Source organism: Leuciscus leuciscus (genome assembly GCF_965113295.1).
Source record: "Leuciscus leuciscus genome assembly, chromosome: 11".
In the NCBI taxonomy this organism is placed as follows: Eukaryota; Metazoa; Chordata; class Actinopteri; order Cypriniformes; family Leuciscidae; genus Leuciscus; species Leuciscus leuciscus.
The window spans coordinates 31,245,404-31,268,285 of record NC_138735.1 but is presented as its reverse complement, the minus strand read 5'-3'; the positions used below and the strand labels follow the sequence as shown (position 1 = coordinate 31,268,285).

The 22,882-nt window shown below is 35.7% G+C and overlaps 1 protein-coding gene across 10 annotated transcripts in view; it reads left to right on the top strand.

Moving 5' to 3' along the window:
• Positions 1 to 22,882, top strand: part of slc12a7b (solute carrier family 12 member 7b) — a 77,386-nt gene that overhangs the window by 32,151 nt on the left and 22,353 nt on the right. For all 10 annotated transcript variants that reach the window (XM_082183441.1, XM_082183435.1, XM_082183437.1 and 7 more), the window contains exons 2-12: positions 9,217 to 9,311; positions 10,071 to 10,202; positions 12,949 to 13,095; positions 14,487 to 14,541; positions 14,752 to 14,882; positions 15,981 to 16,222; positions 17,063 to 17,274; positions 19,782 to 19,946; positions 21,108 to 21,206; positions 21,395 to 21,452; positions 22,238 to 22,412. In XM_082183441.1, coding sequence (XP_082039567.1) covers positions 9,217 to 9,311; positions 10,071 to 10,202; positions 12,949 to 13,095; positions 14,487 to 14,541; positions 14,752 to 14,882; positions 15,981 to 16,222; positions 17,063 to 17,274; positions 19,782 to 19,946; positions 21,108 to 21,206; positions 21,395 to 21,452; positions 22,238 to 22,412 — 1,511 coding nt within the window. The remainder of the gene's footprint in view (positions 1 to 9,216; positions 9,312 to 10,070; positions 10,203 to 12,948; positions 13,096 to 14,486; positions 14,542 to 14,751; positions 14,883 to 15,980; positions 16,223 to 17,062; positions 17,275 to 19,781; positions 19,947 to 21,107; positions 21,207 to 21,394; positions 21,453 to 22,237; positions 22,413 to 22,882) is intronic.

The following is a 22,882-nucleotide window of genomic DNA, read 5'->3' as shown; positions in this document are numbered from 1 at the left end:
AGTCATTTATAGGCCTGTGTGTGTGATTTCTGTTCTTATAATGGACACTGTTGTATGAAATAACATCCTCATGTCCCAGTTCTGTATTTTCTGCCGGGTCAGAGGAAGTGAGTGTGTGTGATATGAAGAGCTTGTGTGTCAGACACAAATAATGACCGTCAGACAGAACTGGAGACCTCAGTGTTGAGCTTTAGATACAACGAATCGCAAGCTTAAAATCTGTCTTGATTCTCCTGAAGGGGTCATGTTCTACTAATATTATTATTATAAGTAGAAGTAGTAGTGGTGGTAATAAAAAATAATTTCCTATTATTGTTATTAATAAAATGTACTAGTATTGTTACAACTACAACTGTTACAACTGTTTTGTTTATAATATTAAAATTATATAATATTATTGATATTATTATTATTATTATTATTGATATTATTATATTATTAATAATAATAATACTATTATTATTATTATTATTATTATTATGTTAACAAAATGCACTACTATTTTTATTTTGTAATACTAATAACAATATTACAATTATAATATTTATATTATAATAATATTGTTGTTATTATTATTATTATTATTATTAATATTATTGTTGTTGTTATATTAATAAAATAAAGTTTTAATTATTGTTACTAGTATTATTTTGTTAATAATAATCATAATAATAATAATAATATTAATAATTAAATAATGATAATAATAATAATAATAATAATTATTATTATTATGACCCTTTAAGAGGATTTATTTCTACAAGAATAGATGGAATTCCCTTTTGTTGTCAGTTTTGGTGATCATGATAATCTTTTATCAGAAATGTAATCAAACATGTTTTAAATCCTGGTTTGACGTGATTTATTTTTTGTTCTGATGTAGTTTTGCTGATGTCCTGCTGTGACCTCAAAGCCTGATGAAATCCAGCGGTTCACACTCATAAAGCTGAAGTCATACGGGGGGGGGTTTGTGTGAATACCCCCCCACCCCCGCTATCCCAGCATGCTCTGTTACGTCACCAGCCTTTACCTGAAGGCTTTAATGTCTTACAGCACAAGAGAGCTGGAGTTTGACCACCACTAACAAGGTCCAGCACAGAAAAATAGTTTATTATAAGGTTTAAGACTGTGTCTGACTTTTTAATCTCACATTGTGTAGATTTCACTTTCTTTTTTTTCCCCCTTGTCTGGATGTAAACCGGGGTTGGTGTCGATTTCCTAATGCTTGCATCCTCCCTCATCTTCAGGCCAGTGATGTGAATGACGAGTGTCTGTCATGCGTGGTCCTCCTGCTTCAGGTCCGCTACGCTTTATAAAAAGGACAGGATTTGGTTAATCTGGTTAAGTGATTACTGCCCAGTTCACATGCTGATGAAGAGTCACTCCACCACCAGCAATTAATGCAGGAGTCGTAAAGTCAGTTCCTGCAGTAAAGCAACAGTGTGTGAGAGGATGTGCTGTGTGTGACTGATGAAGACTATTCACAGTATTACACCTCCTCAACTGCCTCATTGCTTAAACAAATAATAATAATGCATCATTACTGACTCAAATTTTCATTAAAATATTATCTTTCAATTTTTTTTTCTTCTATTTAATGTATGGTACGTATTTAATTATATATATATATATATATATATATATATATATATATATATATATATATATATATATGATTAAAATAATGAAAAACTTCAAAAACTATTCTACATTTCTAAATGTTGATTTAAAAAAAATATGATTGGCATGCCACACATCAACAATTTTCATTACTAAATAAATAAATATTTTAATTCACTTAATAATTGATTTAATATAATATATAATTAATTATTTTGTTTAAAAAAATATTTATTCATAATTTTTTTAGGGACATTTTTGTTTCTTTAGCATGATAAACAATTGTGGATATCAAGTGGCAACCCAACACAATACCAGTGCGTATCATTTTTCTCTGTTCTTTCAAATATGCCTTTTAGAAACTGTAATTGTTTAGAAACTGTTTTTCGGATGCGTTTACAGTCATACTGACTGATCTGACGTAGCTTTACTCTCTTCTCTTCTCTCTCTCTCTCTCTCAATTCAGTTCAGAAAGCTTTATTGGCATGACAAAAAAAAAAAAAAAACATTTTGTATTGCCAAAGCATCAAAACAACATAGAAAATGATTTAGAACATTTAGTACAAAAAAAGGTTGAACAGTTTATGAACATTTCAGAATTCTGTGAACAATTTAGAATTCAGTGTGTAAGTGTTTTTGCGTGTTTGTTTGTGTGTACGAGCGTGTGTGTGTGTGTGTGTGTGTGTGTGTGTGTGTGAGCGCATCACTGATTAGTCGTCGACTCTCTCTTTTTTTATTAGTCTCTCTCTATCTCTATCTCTCTCTCTCTCTGCACTGCCTCCATCAATCACTTTCCTACCTTTATCCCTCTCTCTCTCTCTCTCTCTCTCTCTCTCTCTCTCTCTCTCTCTCTCTCTCTCTCTCTCTCTCTCTCTCTCTCCCTCCGCTCCTCCCCCGTGTCGTGTCTGGGTGAGTGGTTTAGATCAGGGATCAAGCGCTCAGGGACTGATGTCTCTGTGTTATATTGGCGGCGTCACAGGCGCTGATCATCAGAGCACACTATAGTGTCGTCCCAGCGTCCTCAGGCTTCAGGGGACACCTCGCCCTCTCTCTCTCTCTCTCTCCGTCAGCATGGACCCGGGGTCCAGCTCCTGCCCGCGGGGTAAGTGCCGCTGGTGCCCGTGATGCCCGTGGATGTCGCCCATGAGGTGTAAACTACATTTAAAAAAGTTACGGGTAACTGGAATTGAGTTGTTAGAGTTCTAATGCTAATGTAGAACCAGCAGAGTTTGTGTAAACTGACTTTTTGAAGATTGTGACGAGTTGTGTTGAGCTAGCGCGCGTTTTTAGTTCAGTTGAACATCTTGGGTAGACGATATTTTGTTGTTTTAATGTTGTCAATATACACTGTTCTTCATTTGAAGTTGATGTTCTGGACCTTCACAATCGGCTAGAATGATGGCCAATGGACATTTTTGTGTTGTCAACCAAAGTGACTTTAAAATGAGGATTACAGTGATTCATCTTGAGGAGGAAAAATGCATTTTGAAGGATATGATGTGATTGGTCGTATTGAAGGCGTCTTGTTTCTTTCTTTAGTAGACGTGAAATTGCTGTTCCTGAACGTCACAATCAGGTAGACTGAGATATTTGGCCATTACTTTAGTCTTTAAGTGACATTTGGATTTATTCTTTTAGCAGATGATTGACAATTGAGGAATATGACAAGTGATTCTCGAGCTACAGTGGTCTTACAGTGGTCTTACAGTGCTTTATTAGACATGAAATTGCAGTTGTGGAACTTCTCAATCAGCTAGAATGAGATCAAACAGAATATAATCTTTTCTAAACTGATATTAATTGACATTTATGACTAGATGCATTGAGTTAGTCTTACTGTAGTTCTTTAGCTGTACTGGAGCTTCACAGTCAGCTACAACAAGATATTTGTACTTTTTAATGTTGTCAACGAGAATATAACCTTTTCTAAACTAACGTTAGGCAACATTTGTGACTAGTTTAATTGAGCTAGTCCTAATTTACAATGAAAATGGGAGTGAAATTGCTGTTTTGGAACTTCTCGATCATCTAGAATGAGATATTTTGCTGTTTTAATGTTGTCAACCAAACTATAACTTTTTCTAAACCAACTTCCAAGTTACATTTGTGACTAGTTGCATTAATCTAGTGTTGAATCTTACTTTAGTAGACGTGTAATTATGGTTCATAAACTTCATAATCAGTGGAGATATTTTGGTGTTTTAATGCTGTCAATCAGAATATCTCCAGAACTTCTCCTCTAAACTCACTTTCAGAGACAAGTTGCATCAAGCTAGTTTTAGATTACTTTCTGGATCTTCTCAGATAGAAGATAGGGTTGGTGTTTTACGGTTGTAAATAACAAACATCTCTTCTAAACTGACTTTAAGTGACTTTTCCAAGTCTGAGATCAGTGTTGTGTTTGTACTTGAATTACATGAATGCTATTTTGGCATTTAATGTTGACGATCAGGATATTGCAAAGTGACTTTTTGAGTATCATTTTGAAGGCAGCGTTTGCACTTCCATCATCTGTTGTAGACGTTGACGTGGGCTTATTTACTTTGCCAGACTTTGGGCCTTCTAATTGCTTGACATCCGTGTTGGATAAAGGGATTGGAGCGACTCTTTCTGCCTCCGTCTCTTGCACAGTCAGCCGGTGTAAAACATAGCTACCGTAGGCCGCTTAAAGATCAGAACCAGAGAGAGCTTAGCTGATATAAATAGAGCATGTGGCCATTTATTACCATAGAGGCTGACTGACGCCTACCTGACGTGTTCATTTCAGCCTTTCTTGCAACAACTTTGTGCAAAAAGGTTGAAAAGAAAGTTATTAGTTTTTCTTCTTGCAAACTCCAACTTTTATGTTTCTGGAAAGCAAATAAAAGTCCTTTTTCTGTAAGGTGTGTCTCTATATTGAGCACCTGTGCAGCGGATGTCAGGTCCACTGGTCCATAAAGATGTGCTGATGTTCAGGTGGAGCTGTCGTCTGTTCTTTTGTTAAATACAATAATAAAAATCCCTCCGCTGTGTTCATCTCACGAGTGGTTGTTCATAGGGGTCGAGGGTCTGGTGAACTCAAGCGCTCGAGGGTCAGCATTGGTGGGTGATTATGAGCTGTTAGTATAGGTGGCTATTTATTTTTTATTTATTTTTTATTTTATTTTATCATTTTTATTTTGTGAATTTTAGTAGGTTACATATATATTTTTATCTTATTTTATTGTATTCTCTTTTATTTTATTTTATTTTATTATTAATAATAATAATATTATTATATTATTGCTATTCTTTTTTATTTTATTTTATCTTATCTTATTTTGTTTAATGTATTTATTTTTTTATTATTTTTTTTTCATATTATCTTATTTTCTGTTTAATTTTTTTTTTTTCAATTATGTGTAAAATATTTCTCAGATCGCCCCAGGTTTTTAACATCTTATTTTATTCACTTTATTTGGTTTCATTTATTATTTTAATTGTTTAATTTTTTTTTCATTAAAAAAAAAATTATTATTATTATTTTTTTCATTTTTTTCTCTGGTCCCCTCAGTTTATTTGTTTCGGTTTAAATGTTTTTTTTTCTCAGCTTTTGTCTCCGATCCCCTCTGTGTTTTTTTCCACCTGTTTTATCATGCAGCAGGTGAACATTGTGTGTCTGATCACTTAAAGTAACAGCACAGTCTCCTCACCAAGAGAGAGGTATGATTCCTCAAAACACTAACACTTTTGTTACTGACAGTAATAGTGACTAATGTGTGTAAAGGCATGATTTCCTTTGGCCATCTCTGATGTTGTCACTTTTATTAGGATCAATCTTCATTGTTGTGATCACCAGCGTCCAGTCTAGTCTCAGGCGTTAAGAAAGCTGAGTTCTCTGTGAGATTATTGCTATATTTGATCTTTGACTTCCATGTCCACAATTAGAGTGTTTGTAAACACTCGGTTCGGACGCCGCCACTGTCATCGCTGGAAAGGGAATCGTCTTAAGCCAAGGACGCGCAGTGCGGCGCTGCTGATTGGATGAACTCGATGATCTTGTTGGTAATTTTGGCTGGTCCCATCATAGCTCCAGTTCTGCTTTGGTTTAAGCTTTATTAATTGTTTCCTTCCTGCTTTCCATTTTGCCCACTCATTCATTCTCCATGTGTGTTTCCATCACTGAATGAAGGACTGTGACGTCTGCAGTGATATAAGCATATCTGTAATCTAGGTCATTCTGATGAAAGTGGATCACGTCTCGTGAGATTGGTCATACTGTATCAAGTGTCTGCAGTCATAGATGCCAATGTGAACATGAACAGTAGAATATAATTATCATTTAATGCCAAAACGTTTAATGCTTTGAAACTTTTGTTGTCCTGATTACATTCTCCGTAGATCTCCACAATATACACTAATGTCTCTGTCAATAAAAGTGGTAAAGGCCCAAAATAAAGTTTTTACCAAATACTATTAGCTAACATTTAGAAAGTAATCATAAAATCACTTTTAATGCATTTTCTTAATGCATAGTCCTTAAAATCTAAGCTCTGTCCAACTTTTTATTGTTAAATATCTGGTGTCTTTCTGTAATATATCAGATTATGATAGTAAAATAGGTTATAAAATGCAAATGTCATTGACAATTTTGACGTTTCTCATTTAAAACAGGGTTACACTTCATTTTGAGACATTCTACTAACTATAAGTAACTTTGCAACTACATGTCAACTAGCAGTGATTAGAGTATTAGTAGACTGTTAGATCTGGGTTACATATTAGTGTTCAGGATAGTAGAATAAGTTGACGTAGTTGAAAACATATAGTCAGTATAATGACTGTTGAGGAGCGTTAATGTAAAGTGTTATCAGATATTAAGCAGGCAGTCTATTAATACTCTAATGAGAGTTAGTTGACATGTAGTTGCAAAGTTAGCTAGTAGAAAGTCTAAAGTGGACCATTGAAATAGTGTTTCCTAAAACAGTTAGAAAGATAACAAACAATAAACCATTTGAATCTAAATGTACATCTGGTCTGAAATGCTCTTCCTGGTTTCTGATGATTGTGTGGTATATCAGTGTTTCATGAGTATTTGCTGCTGTTTATTTGTTGTCTTAGGGCTTGTATCTTTTTAACAGTTACATTTGCTTTGAAACTATAGTGAACAGTTCAACACCTCAACACAGACCGTTGGCTGAACGTCTGATGCATAAGGGGAACACTTCAGGAGGTTTGAAGTCGCGATCTGATTGGTTGAAGGATGTCTGGGAGACGTGTGTGTCGCATTCTTTAACGGTCCACCTGGAAACAAAGCCGTCATGAGGCCAAACCCCCTCGAGGAAGAAGAAAGCAGTCGTGTTTACAACTGTGACACTGAGAGCTCAACAGGATCAACTAAATGAGATCCTGGACCACAAAACCAGTCACATGGGTCAATTTTTTTAAATTGAGATTTATGCATCATCTGAAAGCTGATTAAATAAGCTTTCCATTGATGTGTGGTTTGTTAGGATAGAACAATATTTGGTTGAGATACAACTATTTGAAAATCTGGAATCTGAGGGAGCAAAAAAATCAAAACATTGAGAAAATCTCCTTTAAAGTTGTTCATTTATGTTCACAATGTTGATCCATTCACTCACAAAAATAAATGTTTTATATATTTACGGTTGGAAATTTACAAAATATCTTAACTTTACTTAGTATCCTAATGATTTTTGGCATAAAAGAAAAATCGATAATTTTGACCCATACAATGTATTGTTGGCTATTGCCACAGAGATACCCGTGTGACTCGAGACTGGTGACGTGATCCAGGGTCACAAATGGTGGATATTCAAAAGTATGTGAAGTTCGCGGCTCCATTGTTGCAGTAAACTTGCAAAACGTTCTTGAATGAATCATTTATTAGATGCACGCCGGTCTGTTAGTGCAGGGACATTGACTTTATATTTTCACACCCTTAAACATGACGAGAAACAAAGCGAACTGTGATTGGTTGCGTTACATGTCAGTCAAACGTCCTCTTGGCCAATGAAAGCTGTGATAGAGTCGAGACCTTCTGCCGGCAGCCTGAAGCCGTTTTCTACTGTAGAACTGTCAAATGTGTAGTTTGAAAAGATGCTTTGAATTAAAGCATCCATGTGTTCAGGTGTGTTCAGTGTGAGCTGTGAATTTAGCATCACTTTGAGAACTTCAGACGCAAACATTATTGCATAAATGTGTGTTCCAAACAATCTGGACTAGTTTCAGACCAGTTTGCAAATGCACTATTGTTTCAAGCTGTATAAGAAAGTCCACATCCATATTAGAGCATCTTGTGGTTTTATTGCATAATCATACACAGATTTTGATGGATCGTCAAGCTTGGTCACATTTGTAGTTTCTGGCAGGCTTACAAAAGCTTCTTTTTTTTTTTCAAGTTTACCATTAAACTTACTCTTGGACTTTGTTGTTTACGAAGTTAAACAGTTCAAACATTTAACTTATCTTGTACCACTGCGCTGTAAATTAAACAAAAATTATGTTGTAAACAAGGTAGGAAAAACACTATTACTATTTAGAAAAATACTATTTCACTCTTAGAAGAAAAGGTTCTATATGGAACCCTAGACTCAATTTTAAAGAACTCTTTATTCCAAAAAGGTTCTATTTAAGGTGGAATGCCTTAAATGATTACATAGGCTTTCATGTTAACTGGTTGTTTACATTTTTTCCTAGTGATCAAGTAAGTTTATGAGCTTTTTAATTAATTAATTTGATTAAAATTGAAAAATCCATAAAAATATCCATTGATGGGAAAGTCTAATAAATTATATTTATATATAATTTTAAGCACCTGATGGAACCTTTTAAGGTTCTATTTATGAAGAGTTCAGATGCAAAAGCCTCAAAGTGCCATCTGCAATTTTTCTTCTAGAATTATCATTTTTATCAAGCTTGTATATTTAAGTTAAATAATTTCACTTAAATGGCAATGCAAATTGTCATTTAAGTGAAATTACCGAACTTAAATATACAAGCTTTGTGAAAATAATTATTCTAGAAGAAAATTTCAGATGGCACTTAGAGGCTTTTGCATCTGAACTCTTCATATATATATTTCAGAGTGTAAATTGTTTAGTTCAAGCTGAGAAACTCTTGGAACAGTGTCTCTCTAAATCTGCGCTGAAATGATAGGTCTGAGGATATGAATAAAGCGATGTAATCTGAAAATAAGTCCAGCCCAGTCCAGATGTTTATGTAAAATCACTGCAATTTAACATCTATATATAACCACAAACCCAGGCGGATCAGCGGGCGAGCGACGTCCACCTCCACGTAATTGCATGTTTTTAAGCGATACGTTTCAGGCTTTATAAGCGCTTCATGACGGGACGCCATATGCCGTCCTCTGCTCTGAACATCAGTGTGACTGGTGAACCGTAGAGCCACTCGGGAGGACATCGATCGCCATCATGCTCTAATTATAGGAAAATCATTATGTCTGACCTACAGCAATGGATAGGAAGTCAAGTCTAGATTTTCCTAATCTATCCCAAAGATAACATACCATAAACACCTCTCAGTTCTGTAAGCACACAGAGTTTTAGTAATCATGTCTTTTCTATCACTCTGTCTATCTTTCTAATACAGGTGATGGAACCCCAAGGGAAAGCAGCCCGTTCATCCATAACACAGATGATTATAAGGGAACGCTGTATGATGGGAAAAACATGGCACTTTTTGAGGTACTATCTTTAAACTTCAGTGGTGAAGTTTTTAAATGTTTATATTTCAATATGATTGAACATTTCTGCATGTTCTTTGATTAACAGTACAAAACAAAAATAAGATTAATAATTATTTCAGGGCCATGATTTTTATATTTTATATTTATTTATTCATTTATTTGCACAATTTTGCACATTTATCCTCACATTTTCATCAGTTATCAATCTAAATATTTTACTTTTGTGCTTTTAAATGTAATGCTAAAATACTTATTGATTTTTACTTACTAAAATACGAATTAAATCATATTTTAATAGTACAATAAATACTACAACGATGTGGATATTTTAATTAAAAAAATTTTTTTTGCCTTACTTAAATAATATAATAATTCCCAAAATATTATTATCCAAAAATCTGGCATACCCTTATTTTGATTTTGACCCAGATAAGTTCTTGATAATATATATTATTGTTTTCAGTCAGAACAGACTTTGTGTTTATTCTCAAGCCTATATTTGACATCAGGCCTGTTTTCCACATTCTCGTTTCATGTTTATGATCACAAATAAAGTCATTCATGGGTCATGATGTTTATTTTTGTATATTTTTATGATTTCGGACGGACAAAGCTGTTATTATGTCCTTTTGATTCTGGTCTCTGCATTTATTTTTACCGTCCGAGACATTGTAGAGGTTTGAAATGAGTCGTTTGTGTTTGCCGTGTTTGGAATACAGTGGTTTTCCATCAAACTCGTGACCTTTTACACTTTCAGGAGGAGATGGACAGCAATCCCATGGTGTCTTCGCTGCTCAGCAAACTGGCCAACTACACTAACCTCACGCAGGGCGTCAGAGAGCACGAGGAGGCCGACGAGGACGAAGGTGCCAAGAAGAAAACAGTCAAGGTAACATACTTTATCAAATACCTAAAACATCATAAAGACAAGTATTTGGACCATTTCCTTTAAAGTTGGCGTTGGTGAAAAGACTCTGTAGACATGATTGAAAGCAGCAGAGCGTTCAGGATGTTTGAAGTTTGTGTCTGTGTCCTGCAATCTAAAACAAATCAGACACACATTCTCTACATTCTTTCAGCCTTTGTTGAGAATTCGACAGGAAATTAATACAGGTCAGATTGTTTGGAAAGTCTGATTACAGAAGCAAGTCGGAAATGACCTGAAGTTCTCATAGTTCTGTTGTTCCACGCTCTTATAACGAGTAATAAAGGTTCTTTATTGGCATCGATGGTTCTGTGAAGAACGCTTAACATCCACAGAATCTTTCTATTGCACAAAAGGTTCTTTTATAGTGGAAAAAAGTTATTTTCATTTTTTTAAATGTTCTTCACACAAGGAAGAACTTCTTTTTTCTTAAAGAAATGTTCACAAGCCGCGTTTCCATTACCCTTCAAATTGCGCAAATTGAAATTGCGAATTGAAAATACGCCCAATGAAAACACGTCAATTTCGCAAAACCACCCATTTATCGCAAAACCACCCATTTATCGCCAAAAAGTTTTTCCGCTCGCATGAGGAGGTTTTTCAGGCAATTTGAAAAATAAATATTTCGCAAAACTGCAATGGAAACAGTTTTTGCGCATTTACAGGTCAGCTGACGTAGATGACGCGGTGTGTTTGGACAGAATGCGAGACAGAGTTCTTTATTAAATTCATAAAAGACAAAAGAATTACAGGAATACTGGATTCTAAACCTCAAATAAATGCCACAATCAAGACCTCGAAGCAGAAATGATGGAGAAACACCCAGAAACACCTCATATGTGCCGCTCACAAGTATAATAAGGGTCGTTCCTTACCATTAATGCTTTGAAACACGCATACATCTCCTTCGATTAATAATAATGGCTAGTGTAATTAATAACAAATAATAGTGGCTGGGATATAGTACATAAACCTACCAATGTCCGTTGCCATGGTTTTTGGAATGATTTTACTGATCGCGAGGGGAAAAAAATTAAGTTTTGTGCAAATCTGTAATGGTTTGCACCTACTGAAAGGTTATTTGGGGAACCAAAAATGGTTCTTCTACACTGTAATAATAATTTATAAAAAAAAATAAAAAAAATTAGAGTACTTTTTACAAGAAATGCTATTTCTTTCTACTTAAAATGTTCGTTTTGTTACTATGTCATTCCTTGTAATTATTTACAATGTAATCCCATGTAACTATTTGTGAAATTTACTAGCAATTTCTGAGGGAAAATAGTTTTATTAAAGTAAATCCTACACTGTTTTTCAGTGTATGGCATCACAGCGAAAACCCCCTTTTGAAATCCTTTATTTTTATGACTAGTCAGGAAAGGCAATACATTTTAGTCTGAATAGACGCCATATTTTATTTAACTCCAGAAAACTTGGGTTGAATTGCCCTGACAATACAGACCATTCTGTCTTCTGTCTCCCTCAGCCTCATTTTAATTCACTTGAAAAAAATACCAATGACATCTATGGTTAGTCTTTAGCCGTATGCACAGATTTATTAACACATGCACAAATGCAACTATTTTCTTTGTTTTCCGTTTCAAGCCCAGAGGGCATCATCATATTGAGTTCTCGTGGTTATTTCTTGCGAGTAAGTAAAAATGTTTAAGCAATGGCCAGGCAATACCCACAAAACCACAGTCCCCAGCCAGTCTCCTCGTCTCTGGGCATCTGTGATTGGTGAAGCGGGGCGAAGGCGACGTGCTCTTATTAGCCCTGAGACGACTGGCTTCAGATGCTCGGACTGCGGGAAACTGCTCAAGTCTTCTGGTGAAGAAGCGAAATTTTGGAGGAAACATCTAGGATCCTCTTTGGTGTTTATTTGATTCTATAGGTAATAACTAAAGTTCATCCATATCGTGTAATTGACTCCAGCGGGAACAGTGTCGAGAGCGTTCATCTCACTCCGGTATGCATTTATTAGCTTTTTTTGGTCGTGTAAAAGCTGGTTATGATTTCTTTTGTATCAATATTGAAGCACATCATAAGCTTGGTTTGGGAGGAAACACTGAATCTCAGGACTGGGTCATTTACGATTTGAAAGGATAACATGGATTATGCCTCTTTTACGGCTAAAAGCTTCCATTGAAACATTAAGTGTACATTAAGATGCACAGCACTTATGGATGAGATCTAAGTCTGGTTTGCATTGCATATTATGGGTGATTTTTCCCTCGTTTTAGTATGTCGCAGAATTAAAGATCAAAAACTAAATTCCTCTTTAGTTAAAACAGGTTTTTAAAGCACTTTAGGTTCAGCAGAGAAATATCTTTTTATCAAGAACCATTTTTTTGAGTTCCTATATGGTCATTTGGAGATTAAAAATATAGTTTTTGATGTTTTATTAAAGGTTCTTCACATCAGTATTTTGATTTCTGGGTCTAAAAAGCATCAGTATACAGGTTTATTATTGTTAACTAATTCATTAAAACTAAATACATGTTCGTCACTTGAAATAAACTAACTAAAATAAACTAAATAATTCTTTCTTTATTTCAGCATGTTGCCAATGCAACGTTCCTCATTTTCATTTAGTTTCTGGGTTTTTATATTTCCAACTGTACGTCCCTACAATATTTTTTGCATGCATGCACAATCATTTATTGTACATTTTCTCATGCTGTCTTTTCCGTGTTGTCTCTCTGTCCAGAGTCCACAGATGGGGACGTTCATCGGCGTCTACCTGCCCTGCCTGCAGAATATCCTGGGAGTGATTCTCTTCCTGCGAATGACATGGATCGTGGGAACGGCGGGAATCTTGGAGTCCTTTATCATTGTGTCCATGTGCTGCTCGTGTGTAAGTCCAACCGTGTGAACTGGAGACAGTGACTGAGGAAGCATTACATTAGCTTTTGCTTATTTAAAAGTAAGACACAATTATCATCTTATGTTCCCTAGATAGTGTGTTCCAGATAAGACACTTGAGTTAGGATTCTGCCTTAGAAGACTGTGCATAAGAGAACCAGTTGTTTTTCAAGCGGGGTCCATATAAATACTGGAATCACACATATATATGTGTGTGTGGATCAGTTCAGTCCGTTGATCCTGCAAGTTAAGTTTAGCCTCCTTCCTCTTTCGTCTGAACTCAGACGTGTGTAATATCCTGTGCTCAGAAGTCTTTAACACAGACGCCTATTTATAAACCACATCAGACAATGAGATCAAGCATCTAATTCACCTCAACCTTTACTTACTAGTGTCATTATACGTTTCCGGTGATTGTGTCACGGTCGAGTTTCAAACCTTTCGCTCTTTCATCATTGCGCTCTTACAGGAACCATCAAGATCTCAGCGTTGCTTATTAGAGATAAATGGCGGATAGAGAGGCGTTTCCATGTGCGATTGAATCACATATTTACTTCCTCACTTAGGAAAGTTAAATCAATATCAAACCAGTGCAACACATCGTTTTTCTTCCTTAATGTCTTCCTAAAACAGGGATGAAAAGTGCAAGACTGGACTTGAGAGCATCAATCAGGAATTGATTGGATGGATGGTGAAAAGTTGTTCTATATGACAAATGTTGAAAAAGACAGAAAGGAAAGTTATTTATTATAGACGTGGAGCAAGTTATTACATGGATGAATGATAACAATGTGCACCAACAAGGGCGATTTTTAGTTTGCACATTTCAAAAAACTTTCACAAAACAAAAAAATATACATTATATATAAAAAAAATAATATATGTTTGTTTTAAATATGACAACCATTCCCTCATATCTTAATATAAACTGAACATATTGAAATGCATACTGGGTATGAATCTGAGTATAATCAGAAACGGCATTAAAGTGTGTGTTGATAAAAATGGCAGCTCTTTGTGTCTGTCTTTGGCTAGTAAAGATCACTCAATCTTCTTCATCAAACCGCTTTATTTCAAACGCTAAGCCCTGCTGGAGGTTCATGGACGTTAATTGGCTTTAGTCCAGTAGCTTTCCAGAGTACAGAGCGAGAGACGCAGGGATTTAGTGGACGTTCAGCTCAAGGACACTCCAACGGTAGGGCCGGATTGCATAACACCCAGATGCAGATGACCTTTAACAGGACTAAATGTTCCTGGAAAAAGAAAAGGAGAACGTCATTACTGTACTGTACATTGTTATCTTTATTGATCGAGTTTCATCGACCATATTTACTTTCTTAATACATCTGAACTAATAATTGTATTTTTATTTATTTTTTTCAGACAATGTTGACTGCCATATCAATGAGTGCCATTGCTACAAACGGTGTTGTTCCAGGTATTACATTTTGTATTTGTATTTTCATTTTAAACAGGAAATGACATCATGGTCAACGTTAAACCTCGAACACTCAAGCTGCACGGTTGATTATGGTGTTTTTTGTAACTGTGCCAATGGTTTCCTGGTAGAATTCACCCTTTTTTACCATCGAGGGCTTGTCGTCCTGTGTCACATTTACTGTAATGATGTGTGATGATGTTTCCCCAGCTGGAGGCTCCTACTACATGATCTCTCGGTCTCTGGGCCCTGAGTTTGGAGGTGCTGTGGGACTGTGCTTCTATCTGGGCACCACGTTCGCCGGGGCCATGTACATCCTCGGTACCATCGAGATCTTCCTGGTGAGTGTTGTGTGTCCAGTTACAGTCTACAGTCAGATTAGGTCCAGAAAATCCAAAGAGCGGAGATTTTAGAAACCGGTAATCAGCCACTGTGACGTAAGGATCATCCAAGAATAACTTGAGACTTTAAATTGAGGAATTATGACATGTTTATTGTGTGATATATTGAATATTTATGACATATTTGCAATGATTTTACTGCTCATATAAAATACGGCAACATTGTGTTTGGTAGTTTTTTGTCATTAGACTAGATTTGAGTGTATAAAAGTGTTTATTTTACAAAAAAAAAAGTTAAAGTAAATGGACATATTTAAAAAAATATATTGCATATATATAATATAGAAAATAGTTTGAATTTCAATAGTTAATATAAAAATTAGAATAAAATGCTTAAATTAAATAAATAATAAAATTGGACTCAAATAAATAATAAATGCTTCTTACAGTACATTACTATAGAACATTCTACTATAGTAGAAAAAATGTAGTAATGTAACACAGCAATATAATAACTAAATATTTTTCAAATAGTTTGCGAATATTTTTAATATACATGTAATTTTTTCACAGTATGATTTGGGTCTTTAACCATTTAACAGAAGTTATGAATAAATGTTCTTCCAGTTAACATTAATACGATGTTTGTTTAAAGTTATCTGGTCTATAGTAATGTTCTCAAAACATTCATAAATCATTCATAAATCATTCATGTAATGTTGCATTTGCCTAACAGTTTTTAAATGTTGTTTTAGAATGTTCAGAGAACAGGAACGTTCCCATAATGTTTGCAAAAGGAGAAAATGGAATGTTTCCTTAATGTCCAAGAAACATTTTTAAAAACATTTAAATAACTGGATGATTTGAATGTAACTTAATGGGAACATTAGCAAAACGTTTTTAGAACATGAAAATATATACCCGTCTTTAAAGTTTTAGGATGGGGTCCGTGTTCATCTAAAAGATTAAAATCCCTGCTCTAACGCATGCTCCCAGATGGCATAGGCCTGGTGACATTTACCAATCCCGTTCCCATTTTCCCCCATTATTTCCTCTTTATTTTCTTCTATAAAATAAAATGGATGTGTTGTGCCACAGACCTACATCGTGCCGAGTGCTGCCATCTTCAGGGCGGAGGAGAAGGAGCTGGAGGCCGAGGCCATGCTGAATAACATGCGTGTGTACGGCACGTGTTGTCTAACACTCATGGCTGTGGTGGTGTTCGTCGGTGTGAAGTACGTCAACAAGCTCGCGCTGGTTTTCCTGGCCTGTGTGGTGCTGTCCATCCTGTCCATCTACGCTGGCGTCTTCAAAACCATCTTTGAACCTCCGGTGTTTCCGTAAGTCAGATGATAAAGTTCATGAAGGTTCAACAGCGATCACTTATTCAGGAGCCTTAACCCAAACCAACCAGCTCATTATGAACACTCAAAAAAATTGTTTTGCTACTTTTTCGGTTTACTTAATTAAAACGAGTTACAGCAACACAATTCTTGAACATTCTGTAACAATTTAATTTTGTTCAATTTATATACATTTGCAAAAGGGAGGTAAACTGGTCTTGATTTTTGTGTTTGTGACTACATATAGTAAAATAACCATCTGGACGTGGATTTCTAGTTCCCAGCATGCTTTGCATGGAAATGCATTAGAATTAAGTGGTTTTTTTTTTGTTTTGTTTTTTGTAAAGGGAAAGTTTAGAATAGTTTATCTCCATAATATCCAGTGATATTTTCGTGTGGCTATCGTGCATAAATTATTTTATGAGTTTATTAACTTTATATAAGTATACAAGACATGATTCTAATAAGCTTTTTATTCAAAAATTAAAAAAGTTACATTATTTTATTTTATTTAAACACTTTTATTTCAATGCACTTTGATTTTAATAAAAAGAGAATTTTTACTTCCGAAACCCAACTATTTCCCTCTGTTGCTTCAAAATGCCCTCATTGTACTGTATGTTTTACAGCATTGCCTATTTGGACTAAACAGAGCCTGTTTATAGATTTTATCAGCATTGGGCAGCTCTCAGTGCGTTTTGTTGAACCACAAACATCCGCGGTAGTGTTTGCTTCACAGGCTTTCTCAATCACCACAACCCTCCTGACAATAAACTCTGATTTAAATCTGCAACTCGTCTTTTGAATTCTGTCTAAATGCTCTTTCGTCCTCTCCAGGGTTTGTTTGTTGGGCAACCGCACCCTGCAGAACCACGGCTTTGACAAGTGCATGAAGACAGATATAATAGACAACGTGACCGTGACCACGAGGCTTTGGATGCTCTTCTGTAACGGGCCGGAGCTCAACGCCAGCTGCAATGAATACTTCAACCTCAATAACGTCACTGAGATCCAGGGCATTCCCGGCCTTACCAGCGGAGCCATTTCAGGTGACGGCACACCTTCTGCTTCACTATTGCTAGAACATTGAAGATGAGTTTGAGTAAATGAAGTCAAAATGGTCCATCAGTTTCCAGATTCATCAGTTATTCCTAGAAAAAAGAAGTTTTGGTGAACATCCACTCTGAAATAAGTCACATTATGGAAGTTGCATGTGCCGTTTTGTGTTCATTTTAACCTCAGCTTGCTTTTAGTGTTAGTTGCTGTAGAAATGTGTGTAAATGACTATTAACTGTTCAATCTTATACAGACGTGTGTGGCGTGTGTGTTAGAGTAGCAGTTTTCAAACTTTTTGATGCTAAGCACGCCCAATATTATATATTTTCATATATAAGAAATACATTTTACTGTCTGAGAAAGATGTTAAATGTGATAAGACAAATTTTATTTTATTTTTTTAATTAAATTTTTACATTGTCATACTAAAACAAATTGTTAAAAATAATATCTTGAAAATATAAAATTTCCTGTTAAACATACATTAATACTTTTTTATTTACATCTTCAAAAAATATTTAATTTTTTATTGAAAACTCCTGCGTTAGAGCATTACATTGACCTCTGACCCCAAAGGTCTCCACTGTAGAGTGACAGAGCATGGCAAGAGTTCAAGAGTAGTAAATCTGTAATATCTCCTGTGATCATTGCCATACGCTGGTGTATTCGGCTCAAGCCCATCAGGGACTCCAGGGTTATTGATCATGAAGCCGCTCTGGCCCTTTTGAATGTCACTGATGGTGTCTGCGGCTCCAGACTGGATTCTGATGGATTTAACAGGCCAGGCCTGACATTAAAGTGAGCAGAAATAATTGTTTTCACGCAGCATTACAGTGTCTGGCCTGCAGTTCTGTGTAAGTAGGTCAGTGCAGAACATTCAAGTGATGTTTCACGGCTTGTTCTCTGTCCTCATAATTTGATCAAACTAGCACAGTGCTTGTGTTTTATAGACTTAACGTTGATTTTAATGTAGTGGATGAAGAAAAAGATCACTTATAGAACATTACATTACACATTTCAAGTACTCATGGGCTGCGTCCGAAATCACATACTCTCTTGAGAAGATACTTATTTTGGACAAGTAATTACTTCATGGCTGCTAAAAAAGTACATTCTATATAGTATGAGAGTGTGTAGTATGAATGTAATCTGGACGTACTACATCCGCCATGTTGTCATAATCATGTGACCTACCAGTGTCAGTTGCGTTGCATCACTAGCCGCGTTTCCATTACCCTTCAAATTGCGCAAATTGAAATTGCGAATTGAAAATACGCCCAATGGAAACACTTCAATATCGCACAACCTCCCATGTATCGCAAAAAAGTTTTTCCGCTCGCATGAGGAGGTTTTTCAGGCAATTCGAAAAATAAATATTTCGCAAAACTGCAATGGAAACGTTTTTTTTTTCGCATTTACAGGTCAGCTGACGTAGATGACGCGGTGTGTTTGGACAGAATACGAGACAGAGCTCTTTATTAAATTCATAAAAGACAAAAGAATTACAGCAATACTGGATTCTAAACCTCAAATAAATGCCACAATCAAGACCTCGAAGCAGAAATGATGGAGAAACACCCAGAAACACCTCATATGAGCCGCTCACAAGTATAATAAGGGTCGTTCCTTACCATTAACGCTTGGAAAACACACATACATCTCCTTCCATTAATAATAATGGCTAGTGTAATTAATAACAAATAATAGTGGCTGGGATTCGGTAACATCGGTTAATGGAAACGCCGTAATTTCGCAATAGTTTTTGTCGACATTTGAAAAAAATCGCTAAAGTTTTGCGCAAATCTGTAATGGAAACGCGCCTACTGTCTTCTTCATTGGATAGTAGAGTGTCACTTCAGAATCTCACCGGAAAAAGTAGGTCATCCGGGGACTCTTTTATGAGTAGCCTACTGTGAATTCAGACATACTGTACTACTTTTGTCACATACTGTTTTTCACCTACTATAGAGTAAGGAAGTGTGTGATTTCGGATGCAGCCCTGGCTTTATCTGCAATAGGTCCATTAGATATCGATAGTTAATGCATTTACTGACAATGAGCATTACATTTGTTAAAGTATTTATTCATATTTTTTCCATGTTAGTTAATAAAAATACTACTGTTAGTTCATGTCAGCAGGTCCATTTAAGTAATACAGCTTTTGATTTTAATAATGCATTAGTAAATGTTGAAATTTACACCAATTTGTGTTTTTAATTGCATGTTAACTAATAACTAATGTTAACAAAAGGAACTTTATTGTATAGTGTTACACTTTGTATTTCAAGCAAAACCATGAAGTGTAATTTGTTAATGGAGAATTTCCATCAGTGCAGTTTGTTTTCAGAGTCAGACTGACATGAACTTGATAAGACGTATCAATTTCAGTGTTTTCTCAAATGCAGATATCACTGAACCAAATGGGCAGAAATAACAGCTGATCTTGAAATGAATGAGTCGCTCAGTATCGTGACGTTTAGCGCTGATTTTCTTTGCACAGAGAACATGTGGGGAAGCTACGGCCCCGCTGGGATGATGGTGGAGAAAGACCTCCCGTCGGTGCCGGTGTCCGCCTCGCCTCAGGACAAGGCCTTGCCGTATGTGGTCAATGACATCGCCACCTTCTTCACACTGCTGGTGGGAATCTACTTCCCCTCGGTCACGGGTACGAACGCATTCATGTCCATTACAAAGCTTCTTTCTGTCGTATTTCCTTTCGCTTCTCGTATTGTCTTTCTCGCCCCTGTGCTGTTCTGTTATAACTAATCTAGTTTGATCTGGTTATGAGCGTGAACAGCGATCTGTCTTATCTAGTGCTCTCAGATTGACATTGAGCTCAGCAGGAGTGTGTGTGAACTCTCTGTAAACAGGGCGATAGCGTTTCACACTGCGCTGCAGTATATCCGGACATGACCTTCGTGCAATAACACGGATAGAGGGTTTGGAAAAGACCCTCATATTTTCCTTGAACATTAGAGCTGGGTGATATCATGCACACATATCTCAATATTTATGTATCTGCTCTGAAGTGACTTTAAATGTTGATTTAATTTTGTTTTCAGGGGAACATTTGATATTTCAGTTCAATTAAAAATGTTTAATACAACATACATAAAAAATCAACTTAAAATAATAAAGCTAAATTTTGTTTATTTGTGTACCGTATATATAGCAATACAAAAAAGCAATAAATATCTATATATTTTTACAAAAAAAAGTGTGATATATGAAAAGGAAACATAAACTGAAAATTCACAGAACTTACCAACTCTAACTAGTATTATTTATACACTATCATAGTATTTGAGGATTTTTGAATCAGCTTTTATTTTTATATTTATATTTTAAATATTAGTTTTAGTCATTTGTTATGTGCTCTTGTCATTTTTATTAGTTTTTGATTTAAAATTATTCTTAATTTCAACTTAAACCTTTTATTTAAAGTTAGTTTCCACTCTATATACATTTTATTTTATTTTATTTTATTTTATTTTATTTTATTTTATTTTATTTTATTTTATTTTATTTTATTTTATTTTATTTTATTTTATTTTATTTTATTTTATTTTATTTTATTTTATTTTATTTTATTTATTAATACATTTTTTTTTTTTATATAGTTTTAGGTTTGGATTTTGTTGCCAACCCTTTTGTTGACTCTAATAGTTTTTGCTATAAATTTTGAATCAGAGACGATGTGAATTTTTGTGAGTCATCACTCAATCACACACACCAGTACTTCCACATTTTTCTTTATAACTTAGGTTTTTCGTATTGAATTTTGTCTTGATTTTGATAAAAACGTACACCTCCTCTTGTTCTGCAGGAATCATGGCTGGATCCAACAGATCCGGGGATCTGAGAGACGCTCAGAGGTCCATTCCCATCGGAACCATCCTCGCCATCGCAACCACCACCATCATCTGTATCCTTACTTCCCTTACAAACCTTCCCTTTTCTTTCCTAAAGTTCCTTTAAATCCATTGCATCTAGCAGAATCACGCTCCACAAAATCCCTGAATCATTGTGTCTCTCTGATGAGAGTGTAAGGAGAGCTGCTGTTTGTCTTCTCTCATCCTCTGGGAGGATCGTTTTCTTAACAGTGTAACTCAGATCTGTCCTGCGTCGTGTTGTTCGGCGCCTGCATCGACGGTGTGGTGCTCCGAGACAAGTGAGCGCTTTCTATCCCTCGTTTTCCTCTCATAATCCTCATTTTCCTGAATAAACATACAGGAAATCTACTTTAAATAACGGTCGCTTTCTGTGCAAAGCCTGTTTATGAGCACTTTAGGCACTGCAGTCAAAGAACCCTTTATGTTAAATATCCCAAGAGTCGTCTTGTGTTGGGATTTTATCAGGAAAATTCCAAAAGCTAGTGTGCTCCCTACCTTGGCAGTACTTTAGGGCATCATAGACATACAAAAGCTGTTCCAAAGCTAGGCAGAAATGATGTTTCCTCCCAAGATTTATAGAAAAAAACCCGAAAGCCTGTGAGAAATACTAATAATAAACATAATAAATGGCACAATATACGTAAAGTATGTTGTTGTTGTTTTTTTAATAAAAATAAATAAATACTGTTTAAACAGACAATTTTTGATAAATAAAATTGTTCAAAAAAATTTCACAATATGCATAACTAAACATATGCACAAAATGTTTAATATAAAAATATGAATATCTTCGTGAGTCAGCTGTCAACAACAGGCCTAAACCAGCCATGGCACCAAGCACAAAAACACAATCAGTAAAATATTACCTAATTATTATCAACAAAACTTTAAAATATTGAGACATATTTTTGTCAATATTGCACACCCCTAATGCACGGTATTAATTTTAATTTCTTCGGGTCCTAAAAAGTTTTTTTTAAACTGGGTCTTTAAAAAGTCTGCAGAAACTCTGTATATTGTATTTTATATAATAATGTAAATATATATAAAATCAATCCTGTAGGTTTGGAGACTCTGTGAAAGGGAACCTGGTGATCGGCACGCTGTCCTGGCCCTCGCCCTGGGTGATCGTGATTGGCTCGTTCTTCTCCTGCTGTGGGGCGGGGCTTCAGAGTCTCACCGGCGCCCCCCGTCTGCTGCAGGCCATCGCCCGAGACGGCATCGTGCCCTTCCTCGAGGTACCATCTGCTCTACCAACACCTCAGACTCGTGTCCGAGCTCCATAATGGATATTCAGATTTCATACTTGGGGTGATTAACAGTCACAGACTGATCGCACCAGAGTGCGAGACTGAAGTCCTTCCTATCGGCCGCTATCAGACTGTTTAATGTGCCATGACACCTACAACATAGTTTTGCACTCATATCCACATGTGAAAATTTTTGATCTTAGGACCTGTTTACACCTGGTCACTTCATGCGTTCTTACTGATCGGATAGCTCTCTGATTTATCAAAGCGATTCCATTTACATCTGGTCACATAAATGTGTTTTCGCACGTGATATCAGGAAGCAGTGTAATACGACAGGAGTGACGGCGATGTGTAAATTGAGTTACTCTCCCACCTCTGCTAGTTTTACTGAGATCTCTTATCCTGTGTGAATTGGCCATTAATATCACAGACGTCCTGTGGTAAAATTACATCAC